Raw genomic sequence first — 13,673 nt, forward strand, 5'->3', positions numbered from 1 at the left:
TTTCCACTCTCTGTGGAGGAAATGCTGCGAGTTAATCACAGGCTTGGGAGGTGAAGCCCCTCATGCTTCCTTCTGCACGTGGACAAATTAGAGAGCATGGAAGACCCCCGTGACCCAAGGGAGAATTCTGTCTGTCCAGAGGCGAGTCCTCAGCCAGAGCACTTACTGTCCAGCCTTTACACTGGTGCCCCAAGGGCGGGCCTTACCTCTCTCCCCAGGAAGGAGGAGGGATGACCTCCAGAATGGATCCAAGGCCAGTCACTGGGCCTGGATGGGGGATGGAATAGCCCGCTTCCCTCCTCCCTGGATGACCTCGGCAAAGCAGGCCTGAGCTCCTCAGGGAGCAGCAGGAGCTGGAGGCAGACTGAGGGGGAGGTCAGGCCCAGGAGCCTGGCTCACCACCCACAAGGCTTCCCCTTTTAAATCAGGAGGTGAGAGGATGGGAAGAAACCAAAGCCATGAAAAGGGAAGTGTGATGCCTGAAAGCCGGGGCCCAGCTCTGCAGCTACCCCGGCTGGTCCCCAGTGCCCCGGCCTTTGGTCTCAAAGTGAGGGCTGAGGTCATAGGGCCCAGCACAAAACAGGCACCGCAGACATTGCTGACAAGTTCGTTCCAACCCTAAAATCCCATGACCCTAAAGGGAGAAAGTGGGGGGGGGGACTCCATCCCTGCCCCCAGCAGGATCCTTTAAAGGGAGGGGGCTGGCTAGGGGAGTGCTGCTTGGAGTGGGGGAAGGATTTCCCTCCAGGCCCTGCCTTGTGACCCAAGTGCCCACGGGGGTATCCCAGGATGGTCTCCCGCCCTCCCCTCTCCCCGGACACCCCGGTTTAGACTCTAGGCAGGAAGCCAAATGGCAGTTTTTTCCCCTTTCTTGCCCCCTGACTCCCACTTTCCCCGCTAGTCTCCAAAACAATCCATTTCACAAAGCCAAATGCCAGGAGTAGCATTCAAAGATACATTTTTAAAACATTTTCCAAAAGCAGCATTTGAACAACCCGGTCTGCCCAGTGCCCTCATCCAGGACGGCTCCTCTAGGACGGGAGGCTGTCTCTAGCCACCATCAGTCATACTGGTGAAAGGCTGGCAAGGTCCTCCCCGTGGGGTTCTGGAGGGAAGTATTCACCCAAGGAGACAACCAGGCCCCTGTTGCCTTAAGCTCTTTGCGAACATCGGGACCTCTGGCACCATCCCTTCCCCTTGAAGCGGGCTCAGCATCAGGGCTGATCCAACCTGCCCCCGTCCTTGCGGCTTTTTCTCTGACCCATCAGGCAGCTGGATGGGGGGGGGGTCCATGCTGCAGAGGACGGAACCCTACTGGACCCCATCTCCAGGGAAGGAAGCAGGTCAGAGCGAGACAGAGCCTGGAACGTGGGACTCTCCAGCCGTCCTTCCTCTCCCTCCCCAAACCTTGTGTCTGTCTTCCAGGTGGGGAAACCCTCTCCTCTCCAGCCCCAAAATCCCGCAGGCGGAGCGCCGGCAGAAGGCCAGAGGAAGTCCGGGAGGCGCCTGCGGAGGTACCTGAGCGGCTGTCTCAGTGGGATGCGGCCGGCCCCTCTCAGCAGCCTACTTACAAATCAGTCTTCGCCCAACTGCGCAGCCTCCGTCTCCCTGGTCCGCCTGAAAAAGGGGCGACTTACTGAGAAGCTAAGGAGGGCAAAGGACAGAGGAAGCCATACTACGATGGCCTGCCCCAGCGCCCCAACTGAGGGCGTGACCTGCAGGAGAGGGAGAACGGGGGGGATGCCCTGCGCCAGCCCTGCGGTCCAAATGTCACGGCCGAGGACCCCGCGGAAGCCCCTGGGAGCGCCCAGCTAAGGAAATGTGGACGTCCCGGGGCCCGCAGCAGAAGCCGGCCCATTCCAGGGGCCGCTGGTGGCCCCCAACTGCGGACCAGCCACACTGGCTCCAGCGCCCGGCAGCTTTATGTATCTGAGACCGCGCCGGCGTGGCGGCAAAGGCCGACGGCTGCTTCCGAGAGCTCCGATGTCATCAGGGAGGGGCACAGACTGGGGGTCCCGCTGCCCTTCACAGAAAGTCTCCCTAAGTTAACATAGTTGACAATGCTCGGCAATGGCTGGCCGGCCCAGCTCTCAGACCGCTGTCCGGTCCAGTCTGGCTTCTGGGGACCAGCTGCGGGGAAATAGGATCTCGATTCAGAACTTCAAACCTGGGCTGCCATGGGCTTCAGGGAGAGGAGCACTTTATCTCCCTGATAGGAGAGAGGGTAGAAAGGACCCTCTTAAAGCAGGATGGAGAGACCTGTGATCTCTTAAAGGATGCAGCACGTTTCTGGTCAGTCCGGGGTCTGGGGCGAGGGACCCAGAAGCCAAAGGTGAAGGATCATGGTGCTTTAAAGCCACAAGTTGGCGTCTGCCCCGGCCTGTGGTTCTGGAAGGGGATGGAGCCTGGCACTGACTTGGGTCGTCCCGAGCGAGCCCAGCCATCGCCTCCCCGGGCTGCCTCCCCCCGCTCTCCGGGTCACCCAGTGGGACAGGGCCCCTTACCGCCTCAGGGCTTGCTGCGCTTGCCCTGGCTCTCGGCCCCCGTGTTGGCGGCGGCGCTCGTGGCAGCCCGCTTGTTCCGATGGTGAGGGAAGGTGGGCATAAGCTCCGGCTCGCAGGCTGGGGGCAAAGACGTTCACTTTCACCTGCCCCACACCGCCCAGGGACTCCCACCCGAGACCTGGCCTTCCTGGGCACCCCACGGCTCTTCCCGCCCCCCACGGCCTTGGAACACTCACGCAGAGGCTTTTCTTTGAAGTAGGAGCTTTCCAAGCAGTCCCCGGCGGTGGCCCTGGAGAGAACCCGTCGGCTTGTCAAGGAGGAGCAATGCCATTGCAAGTACAGGAAACCCGTTATGTGCCCACTGTGGGCAGGGACCCGTACTGGGCCCCACCCTGGCTCCTGCCTCTACGTGGCTCAAAAACCGGCGCCAGTTCTGGGCAAGGTTTAGTTTGCCAACGCGAAGGCCCTCGGCCCATTTCCCGACAATAGGAAGATAAGGAATAAGTGGGCTGCTGACACAAAATTGGGGGCCCTCTGGGCTCTGTGAGCCACAAAAAGAGCGGGCAGGAGGTCCGAGAACTGAGGAAGGTGCCCGCCAGCCCAAACCGTCCAGTGGTAGCTTGGCCCGGACGTGCTGCTTAGGGGCCCAGGGCTACAAGAAGAACACTTAACGGGAGAATGAAATGGGGGCCCTGCCCTTCCCACAGGATGGAGGCCCGCGCTCTCCCCCGGATCCTGACCGGAACAGACCCCCAGGGCTCATCTCTCGGGGAGACCCCCTGCCGGCCTGCTCCTCTTGCCCCCCCACCGCTGGCCAGGGCCCGGGGTACCTTTTCTTGGGGTCGTACATGAAGAGGAAGTTGAGCAGACGCAAGCCTGCCTCGGAGAGCCACGGAAACTTGTGTTTGAGGTTGTTGTACGGCTGTTTCCTCAGGCTGTACTGGCTGACGAGGGGCAGCTTGGAAAAGCCCTGGGAGAAGTGTCAGGGAGTGAGGAGAGGCCGGGAGCCCCAGGGAGCCCCAGGGATCGGGCGCCCGGCCCCAAGGCACTCACCGGCCAGATGTTCTCGTTGGGCGTCCCCAGCAGCTGCACGATCAGGTCAATCTGGTGGATCTCAGAGCTGCCCGGGAGGAGGGGCTTGTGAGCCAACAACTCGGCCAAGATGCAGCCCACGGCCCTTGGGGAAGAGAGGGGCAGTAAGTGGCGGACCCTGCAGCGCCCCAATGTGCCCGGGGAGCTAAGGCGCCGTTCCTGGACTTCCTCAGCACCCCGCGTGGGGAAAGGGGTGGGAGAGCACGGCCTCAACTTCACAATTGTCAGGGGGGGAAGGAGGGGACGTCAATGGCCTCTCTCCCTACACTCACCTCAGCAGGAATGTTCTGCCTCTCCTTCCCTCCCCTGACCCCAATCTGTTGTCATTCCTGCTCTCTCCCTTGCTGACTCCAGCCTCTGCTCCCTGGCCATCTCCTGGGCATTGCCTACATTCATCTCCCTTTCCATCCAGGCACTTTGTGAACCAGTCCAACCCTACAACCTGGACCCGCTCCCGCATCCCCCGCCCCGTTCCTGAGATCCCCACCTTACTCCCGCGTCCCCCGCCCCGTTCCTGTGTCCCCTGCCCCCTATACCACCAATCTTGCCCGGCCTCTTCAGTGCTGGGTCGGTCCCACCATCTGCTGCCTTTACTCCTGTTCACATTCTGAACAAAGCTAGAGGAAGTCTCACCACGTGCTGCCTGGGGGGGCCGCTGCAAATCTGTTCTATGATCCCAACTCACTGCGCAAGGCAATCCTGTCACACCTCCCTGACTTGCCCACCAGTGTCTTCATCCTTCCTCAAGCCTTCCATAGCTCCCTTTCCCCCTTCTTCTCAACTTAAGAATTGTGCTTCATATTTCACTGAAAACTTTGGGGACATTTGTCCAGAGATCCCTCTTCTCCCTGCCCAATCCCTCAGCCTCCTTCTGTCCCTGCCTCTGTCTCACGGGAAGATGGCGGCCTCTTCCCTCCCTCTACACCTGACATATTCCCTGGGGTTCCCCCCGACAGCCTGCCCTTCCATTTTCTCCACTGTTACTGGCTGCTTCCTTTGCTGCCCAGAGACATCCTTAAAATCTCCTCCAGACACACAGTAAGTGTCTACAGCCACATTTGAGCTCAGGACCTCCCGACCCCCGGGCTGTTACTCCATCCAGGGCCCCTTCCCCTCCTGGACATCTTCATCCGGATGCCCCACAAACTTCTCAAACTGCACTCTGCTCTCCCAAACCCCGCCTCTTCCTCCCTCCCCACGAGGCCACTTTACTTTGCCAACTTCTATCATGTGCGCCCCGTTCTCTACACTGTCACCCCTGCTGCTGTCCCTCATCACCTCAAATCTGGACATCACTAGCTTCTAGGGTCCCCAAGGAGGGGGACACCCCTCTCTCCCATTCACTTGTCCAAGTGAACTTCCATGTGCTCCCCTTCAACAAACCCTCCGACTCCTAATCCACTCCAGGATCAAAGAGAAAATCCTTTGGCATTTCAAGCCCTTCCTAACAGGCGGCGTTTCCGGGCCCCTTGACCCTCCACGGGCCTCCCCAGACGCCGATTCAGGGACGCTGGCTCCCCATCTCCCTTCTCTGGCCCCACATGTCTCCATCACCTTTGACTTCCTTCAGTTCCACCTGAGCTCTTGCCTTCTGTAAAAGCCCTTCCGGACTCCCCTTACTTTGGGGGCCTTCCCTCTGCATTATCTCCAAGTGAGCCTGTTTACACTTGTTGGTCCAGTTATTTCCATGTTGTCTCCCTTTTAGAATGTGGGTTCCCTAAGGGCGGGCTCCAATTTTTGCCTTTCTCAGGGCGCTGAGAGCCTGGCCTAGTGCCTGGTGTGGGCTAAGTGACTGCTGGAAGATCTCGGAAGAGGAAGAACTTTCTCCCCCGCCAGAGATAGCCCGCTCCATCCTGGGATGTCTTTGACCTGACACTGCAAGCTCAAGTTTTCCTTCCTGTAAAAACAAAGCTCTTTGGGGCCATCCCATGGCCAAGGAAGCACCATTTCCCCTCCAAGTGGGTTAATACTCACTTTGGTCTTTTTCTAGCTTTTTCTCACTGGCTCCATTAATGCCTGAAACAGCCTCTGCTCTCGAGAGGCGTCCACGGGGGGGACCACACAGAGAGAAATCACCTCAAACACACCCACCGTTCTCAGGGTCTCCAAAATAAAGCTTCAAACTGCACCGAGGCTTCTGGGATACCCCGCGTATTAAACGGATTAATTTTGGAGGTGGGGAACATTAACTGAAGGAATCAGGATGGGCTTCTTGTAGGAGGTGGATCTGAGCTAAAGAGGCTGGGGCCCAAATGAGCGAGGCGAGGAGGGGAAGCCTTCCAGGCGGGGGCTCCCAGCCTAGCCAAGGCGTGGAGACCTGGGCCCCAGCCAGAGCAAAGGCCAGTTTTCTAGAAGGATCTCCAGCATATTTCCTCCCCCCCTCCCAACCCTGAGACAAGATCCTGCCATTTTTCGCCCACATTTTCATCCTGAAGTTTTATCTCTCTGAGTCAGACCCCAACAGAGCCCGCACAGGATGACTTCCTGGATCCCTGTGAAGGGGGGGGGGGGGGGCGGAGGAAGGGCCAGCTCCTCCCCCAGCCAGGCCCTGACAACCCTCTCTCACTCCAAGAGTCCGGGGAAGGGGCTGTCGCTTACCACATGTCAATGCTGGTGGTCTGGGTTGCTGTTCCCAAGAGGAGTTCGGGAGCTCGGTACCTGCACAAGGAGGGAATCGCACTCACTCACGTCACGTCTGCTTACAAGTCCACCGTTTTTCTCTCCTCCCCAACTGATGCTCACACGGGGACTTCGGCATCCATACTGATTCTCCCTCCGGCTCCGAGGAGCATCCCTCAGCTACACACACAGATGCTTGTGTCCTTGCCATCATTCACAAACATTCGGGAATTCTGAAACCCCCTTATCTGAACACAGTTTATTGGCTTTTCACCTCTCCTGCTGCCTTCCCTTAGACAACCTGTACCTTCACCATGACTTTCGACCCCGTGACACCCCGATTCTCTCCCAGGCCACTCCCCTTCAAAGGCCACTCTTTCCCCCTCTTGGCTCCTTGGCCAATCAATTCAGCTCTATACGAACTCCTTTCTGTGGTACCCAGCCAAGCCTGGGATCTCTCCCACCATTCACTTCCTTCCCTCCTATACACGGTGAATGGTGGCAGAAGAGATCACTCCATCACTCACAGGGTCCACTATGAACTTCAGCGGGGCTTCACTGCCACCGGGCAATCACTCACTCTCACAGGCTCTGCCAGACCTCCTCCCCCCTCCTCAAACTTCTCTTGGCTTCCGTCCCCCCAGAACCGCAGCTCACATTTTACAGAAAGAACTGAGACCATTTGCTGTGAATTCCCTCTTCTCATCTCCTGTCATCCCGGTGCCTTGGGACACTCCTCCTCCCACAGCCGTCTCGCTCCGAGTGCTCCCGGTCCTCGCTCTGCCTGTTCCGTGAGCCCGTCCCATCTCCTCGGCGGCTCCGTCCTCCCCACTCCATCCCTACTCTCAGTGTCGCCCGCTCTCCTGCCCCCCGTCTGCCCCATCCCGAGAAAAACCTCAGGCGACCCTCCCATCCGCGGCCCTCCTGCCCTCAGGAGCCACACTGCCCGGAAGCCGCCCGTTCTCTCCCCCAGGCTCCTGATGTTTCCATCCCACTGAAGTCACTCCCTTACCCGCGGTCCGTTAGTGGCCAGTTCTCAACGCTGGCTCTCCCTGACCGTCTGTCACTTCCCCGTGACACTCTCTTCCTTTCAGGTTTCCAGGACAGTCTCCCCCCTCCCCGCTCCTGTTCCCCCCCCCCCCAGCCCCTTCTCGGTCTCCTTAGCTGGGACCTCCCCCAGTCTCACCCTCTAACACAGATGCCCACCGGCCCTCTCCACTTGGCCTCCACTAACTGCTTCGCTCGGTGACCTCATCGGCCCCCTGGGCCCTGCCCAGGCACAGACTCACCTCCCCCCCCCCCCCCCCCACATCCAGTCTCACCTCCAGCTGCTTCCAAACACTTCCAGCTCCACGTGGAATCAACATCTTAATCTCAACAGGGTCAAAGCTGACCCCTCCCCCATCCCCCACCCTCCTTCCTCCTTCAAAATGCTGAGTCTGGCATTCAGAGCCCTGCACGACTCAGCCTCCTCCCCATCTTCTCACCCCTTGGTCTCAGGGCCTCTTCCACCCTCGGACGCCGGCCAGGAGGCCGTTCCATGAACAAGCCCCCCCTCTGATTGTTCCCCCCCCACTCCGGCCCCCCCACCAGGAATGCTCCTGCCTCTCTGCTCTAACTGCTGACCGCCCCGGCTTGCTTTGAGCCCCGCCCCCTGCAGGAAGCCCCCCCCCACGTTCTCCCCAGTACCCCCTGCTTCTCCGGTGTCTCCCTTGCTCTGTGCGTGTGTGCAGGCCTCCCCTACCGGACTGCCGGCTCCTGGGGGGCAGGGTCCTTCTGCCTGTTTGCAGTGCCGGGCACGTGGCAGCCCTTAGCAAACATTTATCGCCCGCCTGACTGAGCTGCTTCAATCGGCCTTTGCGAGAGCCAGGGTCCATCCCGGGTCCCCCCTCTGGCGCTAGGAGCGAGGCCCTGGCCACTCCCAGGAGGAGGCAGGGTGATGGTGGCTTAACTGCCCTGGCCCCGCACAGCTGGGCTGGCTCTGCCGAGCTCACCTCGGGGCCCCCAAGAGCCCGGGAAGGGCGCTCCCTTGGCCCACTCACGCAGGCCCATCTGGAGTTCTTTCCGAGGGGAGTGGGCACAAATCTTGAACAAAACTTTACGAGAAGACCCGCTCCCCGGGGCTGCTCGTGAGCCAGACCTTTGGTCCGCTGCCGGGATGTTTGCCCTGCCACAGCTGCTATCTAGGGGACACACCCCGGGCTTTGAGCTGGCTCAGCACAGACCAATCAGTGACCTCTGCTCATTAACAAACGACGGCGGGCCTCCTCCATCCTGCTCTGCCTTTGCAGAGGGCCCCGGGGGCGGCACCCCATCACCTCGGGGTCTGCACGCCCTGCCAGGCCCTCGGACTTCTCCTGCCCCAGAGGACGGCCCGTCTCAAGGACCTTGACTGGCCCGGTCAGATCCAGGCCCGCAGAAAGGCAACCACTGTGTGACCCTGGCAGGGCTCCCTGCCTCAGTTTCCCCAACTGTAAAATAAGGATCATAATAGTGCCCGTCTCAAGGTTTGTGTGAGGACCAAGTGAGATAATCTTTGTGCCAGGCACCCGCCAGGCCCCCAGCAGGCACCGCCTCAGTGCTTATTTCCTTGCCTTCCTCTTCCCCCTTCGCCCCTCTCTCCTCCAATCCGGAGGCCGACTCACCACAGCGTAACCACCTTGGGGGTCATCGGCTTCATGGGAACGCCGTAAGCCCGAGCCAGGCCAAAGTCCGCTGCCGAGAGAGGGGAGAGAACCGTGAAGGAGGGGGCGCGCTGGGCGAACGCTTACGGGCGACACGAAGAACAAGCTGCTCCTTGGGGGGCACCACCGTCCGAGGGGCGCCCCGCGTGTGGGGGCGTGCACTCGCACACACAGAGACACACACACACACAGAGCTGCAGGTAAACAGGCTGACACTCACCTGTCTTAACACAGCCCTTGTCAGTCATAAGCAAATTGGAAACCTTTAAATCCCTGTCATTGTAAGAAGAGACACCGTTAGTCACCCCTGGGGAAGCCGACTTCCACGACTGTTCCAAGATGGGCCAGAGCCCCTTTTAAGCCTCTGGGCTGGACAAGTGGACAGGTGCACCTTGCTCTTGGCTTGGAGGGTCTATTTTGGGGAACTGATCCACTATTTATCTATTCCCTGAATCAAAGGTGCTTAACTTGGAGTCCGTGAACTTGTTTTTCAAAACATTTTGATAACTTTCTTTTTTGGGGGAGAAAGAGCAATTGAACTCAGATCCTCTTGACTCCAGGCTGCTGCTCTATCCCATGTTGCCTAGCTGCCCTGTTTCGGTACAATCGGTTTCCTTTGCAATCTTACGTTTGTGATGCTTTTAAAAACATTATTCTGACAAGGGGAAAATGATGTTATCTGGAGGGGGGCAGAGGAGGGCTCGGGAGTCACTGCCCACCCAGCCCTGTCCCCGGTGCCCATCTCTGAACAGCAGAACCTCCCCGAGTGTGTCCCCGCTGTGCTTCCCAGGTCTCGCTCTCCCCACTCTTTCCCTCCTCACCTGTGGATGATGAAGTTCTTGTGAAGGTACTGAAGGCCCTTGAGGACTTGCAAAATGATGCACTTCACCTGTAAGGGGGAGAAAGCCCACAAATGACCCAGGTCCAACCTCGGAGCGGGCAGCTCAGCCACCCTGGAGCCTGAGGAAGGGCTCCCAGTCACGGTGCCCCGCCCCGACTCTGGGCTCCTCAATAGCTCCCATGGTGCCCAGCTGCAGAAGCACATGTGATGTCAGGTGGGCCAGGGGCCAAAGGAGAAGGAAGGAGAAACTGGGAAAGGAACAAGAACCAAGAGAGAAGGATATAGCGATGCAGTGAACCTCTACAGCCCTCAGGAGGAAAGTTCTTTTAAGTCGGGACTGTTTCCCCCTTGCCTCTGAACCTTCCCAACTCCTTGTAAGATCCCATGCAAGAAATTCTTAGAAATTCTTAGTGCACTTCTAAGGGCACGAGTCCCACCAGTCAGCTGCCTTTAGAATCCTTCTCCTTCCAGCCTTCGGCCAAGGGCTACCTCCTACAAGAAGCCTACCTTGATTTCCCCAGTTATTGCTTACTTCTGCCTTTATGTTGTAAATACCTTATATTGACTTCCCTGCATTCCTAACTGCTTTCTGTCAATATAAATTTAAGTTCCTTAAGCTCAGAGACTGAGACTGTGTGACCCTGGGCAAGTCACTTAACCCCCATTACCTCAGCCAAAAAATCAAAATCAAAATAAAGGTGATTGTGGCCCACATATACCTGAGCCTCTGAAAAGGGTGTCTGCATGTTCTCCAGGAGGCTGGCCAGGTCCTGCTCACAGTATCCCATCACTAGGAAGATGCTAGAAGAGAGACACAGGGGACACAGTGACCTGATTCTGTCCCCTAGGGCCTGGCCTTGAGAGGGAAGGCCAATGAAGGGGAAATCACAGGCTCAGTAGAAAGCAAGACTGATCAGGGAGTGGGTGAGGGGAGAGAGATTGCCCAGGGGTGGTTACCTCTCCAGGTGGTTCCCCACAACCACCTCCTTCAGCTCCACGATGTTGGGGTGACGAAGCCGAAGGAGCAGTGTGATCTCCCGGAGGCTGCTGATGGGGATCCCTGCCCAAAGGAAAGAGGCACTCAGGTCTCTGGCCCCAGCACAAACTTCCCCTTCTGGAGTCCTGGACCAGCTCCCCAGCGACAGGGGAATCCCTCCTTCCTCATCCTCTCCCCGGGGAATCTGTGGTTGGGTGTCTCCCCGTCTCAGTTACTACTGGCAAGGAGCAGCTGGTAGCTGCGCCAGACGCTAATGCTCAGAGTCCCTGAATGCAGCCCTTTGGCGATGCACAATTAAGTGGAGATCTGAGCTCCCAGGAAAGGTGTCCAGTTAGTAGGAGCAGATCTCTTTTAGGGGAAACAATCTCAGGTTTGGCCATAACTTGGCTTGTGGATGGATAAAGATGGGGTTTCTAGAGTTCCCCACCTGGGGTGGGACTGTAACCAAAAGTCCACTTGAACACAAGGCCCACTTAAGACTGAGAAGCTGGGCGCCAATCGGTGCTTCCAGCTTTCTGTACCAAGGCCCACCTCATCACTCCCATCCTTTCATCCTCCATCTATCCAAATGGGTGTGATAATGGTACAGCACTGGACTTAGTGAAAGTCCTGAGGCTGAATGCAAGACCTTCCCAACTTGTCCCTAATTTGAATTTCACAGCTGCAGGCAGGCAGAGACAGATCCTGCCTCAGGGGCAGTGCTGGGATCAGAAGCTTGGGCTCTTTGCTTCCCCTGCACCCTTCCTGCTTCCCCAGGATTTCTCAGGCCCGGCAGCTGCTGGGTCCCATTAGAAGTAGAGACCCTGTGCATTTCTAAAACTGCCTCGTTCATGCTTCTCCCTTCAGGTCACTGACTAGGTCTCCAGCAGCCACTCTCCCCACCTCACCATCCTTCTCCTTGTCCATCCGAACCTTCTTCAGGGCCACAATTTCATCCGTCTGGGTATCTCGGGCTCGATCTGAAATGGCAACAGATCCATGGAAAACACAAAGCCAGCGTCCCAAGTCCTCCCCTGCCCAGAGCCACAGGGACAGAGAAATATCGCTTTTCTTTTTCTAATGAAGTGCTTCAGAATTCGAGTCAAGGCAGCAAGAGTCCCATTTGGTATTTGCTTGGAGCTAGGGATTCAGAGACATGAATTAAACAATCCCTGCCCTCGGAGAACTTAAATTCTCTTAATATGTTCTCAAATAAAATATAAAGTAATGAGGAAAGAAGGCACCAATATCTAGTACTTGAGTTGAGACCAATGGGAACAGGATTTCCAAGGAGAGGTAGAAAGCGAGCTTTCCAAACACAGGGTCCTGTTCAAAGTTACGGAAATAGGGACTGTTCCAGAAGGGGGAAAGCAAGTCCACCAGTTTGGCCAATTGCTGAATGCAAGGAGAGGAAATACGGGCTGGAGAGAGTGTGAAGGCCTTTAAATGGAGAAGTTTGATCCCGGAGACAACATGGAAGCACTGAGGCTTCTTAGGCAATTTGGCAGCTGAATAGCAGCTGGATTACAGAGGGGAAAGGCAGGATGAAAGAAGACCAAGTAGGAGGCTATTGTATTGTCCAGATGATGGATTTGGTGTGAGGGGAGAGATGTGGAGGGAGAATGTCTGGGATGGCTTCTTTCTCCAACATATATTCCTCTCGACTCCCGGCTAGCCCAGCCAGCCCCAGGAACAGCTGCCCCTTCCACCCCAGCCCGGCTTGGTACCTAATGCAGACGGATAGCTCCATGCGGGACTTCTGAGCCCATACTCACACACAATACCATAGGTGCCTTCCCCGATCCGATTCAGTTTTTCAAACTCCTTCACACTCCGACACTGTCCCAGCTGCAAGGAGAGAGGAAGTCGCGGCGGCTCACCTGACCATCCAATACCTGAGGATACTCAGAGTTGCCCACTCAGAGTTAAAGGCCCACTTGCCTCCTTGTAATGGTAATCTTGTTAAAAGTAAGGCTATTTTTCAATCAAGCAGGGCACAAGGGCAGGTTAAGAGACCCGTGCCCAAAAAACAAAACTCCAGAAAAGCTGGCCAAGGGAACTTCACTACAAGTAAGGGAGTCCAGGATATGCTACTAGATAGAATAATGGCGGTGAGGTCTTCCGAGGCTATCCCCCTGCGCAAGGACAAGAGATTCTCCTCACGACATGGGTCTGAACAGAGAAATTAAAATTTGGGGATGACCTAGCCCAATTCCACAGCAATCCACACTGGCCTGCACACAATGTACTCCCAATAATACATACATACATATACATATAACATGTACCTACATTTTAACTGATAAAAATTTCGAGTTCTCAACTCCCCCCCCGCCCCTCCCCCACCGACTGAGAAGACAAACAATATATCACTTGTACATGTGGCTTTGTGCAAAACTTTTTTTAAATGAGTAACTGCACGGGGAAAACAGGGGTTACAAAACAGGGGACTAGAGTTCTAATCCTGCCTCCCCCCAGTACGATCTTCTCTCTGGCCCTCAGTTTCCCCACATGTAAAATGTGGAGAATTGGCCTAGATGATCAATAAAGGTTAAAGAAAAAAACATTTTTTTTAATCTAAAATTTATTTCCAGCAACAAATTAAGAGGCTTTCCAGGATAAGAGCGGTCAGTTTCCGCGGGAAAATGACGCGGAGTCCCCCCACCCTCGACTCCCCGCGACTGCCCAAAGGAACTCTGGGAGTTGTAGTTCTATCAAAGAAGCACAGGCCAATACCCAACAGAGTGGCAGGCCGTGGAAAAACAGCGCTGGCCTTCATGGTATCCCGCACACACGCACCCTATCTTCCGGAGGCACCGTGAAGAAACCATCCCGCCGTATGCACTTCAGGCGAATCTGCTCCGATTCCGGCTCCGGATCTCCCATGTTGCAGCCCGCGTCTTCCGCCCCCGCAAGCATGCGCAAGCGCCTGGAGCAGTGGCGAGCTGAAAGAAGGA

General features: G+C 56.9%; 1 protein-coding gene across 4 annotated transcripts; it reads right to left on the reverse strand.

Moving 5' to 3' along the window:
- Positions 1 to 941: 941 nt before the first annotated feature.
- Positions 942 to 13,673, reverse strand: CDK10 (cyclin dependent kinase 10). Of its 4 annotated transcripts, none has more exons than XM_051974754.1 (14): positions 13,516 to 13,673; positions 12,492 to 12,564; positions 11,625 to 11,696; positions 10,698 to 10,800; positions 10,460 to 10,541; positions 9,721 to 9,788; positions 9,120 to 9,172; positions 8,861 to 8,930; positions 6,195 to 6,254; positions 3,558 to 3,681; positions 3,335 to 3,474; positions 2,741 to 2,793; positions 2,505 to 2,621; positions 942 to 2,040 (listed from the first exon to the last, which is right to left on the reverse strand). In XM_051974754.1, exons 1-13 carry the CDS (start codon positions 13,633 to 13,635, stop codon positions 2,509 to 2,511), a joined length of 1,131 nt encoding a protein of 376 aa, XP_051830714.1. In that variant the 5' UTR covers positions 13,636 to 13,673; the 3' UTR covers positions 942 to 2,040; positions 2,505 to 2,508. The 4 variants fall into 4 exon arrangements, with proteins under 4 accessions (XP_051830714.1, XP_051830713.1, XP_051830711.1 ...); XM_051974753.1 differs by having other exon boundaries at positions 942 to 2,130; XM_051974751.1 differs by having other exon boundaries at positions 942 to 2,209.

This window comes from Antechinus flavipes, chromosome 2, assembly GCF_016432865.1.
Source record: "Antechinus flavipes isolate AdamAnt ecotype Samford, QLD, Australia chromosome 2, AdamAnt_v2, whole genome shotgun sequence".
NCBI lineage: Eukaryota > Metazoa > Chordata > Mammalia > Dasyuromorphia > Dasyuridae > Antechinus > Antechinus flavipes.

Excerpts from the sequence above, each read along its gene's own strand:
- CDK10 (XM_051974754.1), bottom strand. The coding sequence starts at position 13,635 with ATGCTTGCGGGGGCGGAAGACGCGGGCTGCAACATGGGAGATCCGGAG. Across the intron at positions 12,565-13,515 it reads CGGTGCCTCCGGAAGATAGG|CTGGGACAGTGTCGGAGTGT; the intron begins GTGCGTGTGTGC and ends CTCTCCTTGCAG. Across the intron at positions 10,801-11,624 it reads GATGGACAAGGAGAAGGATG|GGATCCCCATCAGCAGCCTC; the intron begins GTGAGGTGGGGA and ends TCCTTTGGGCAG.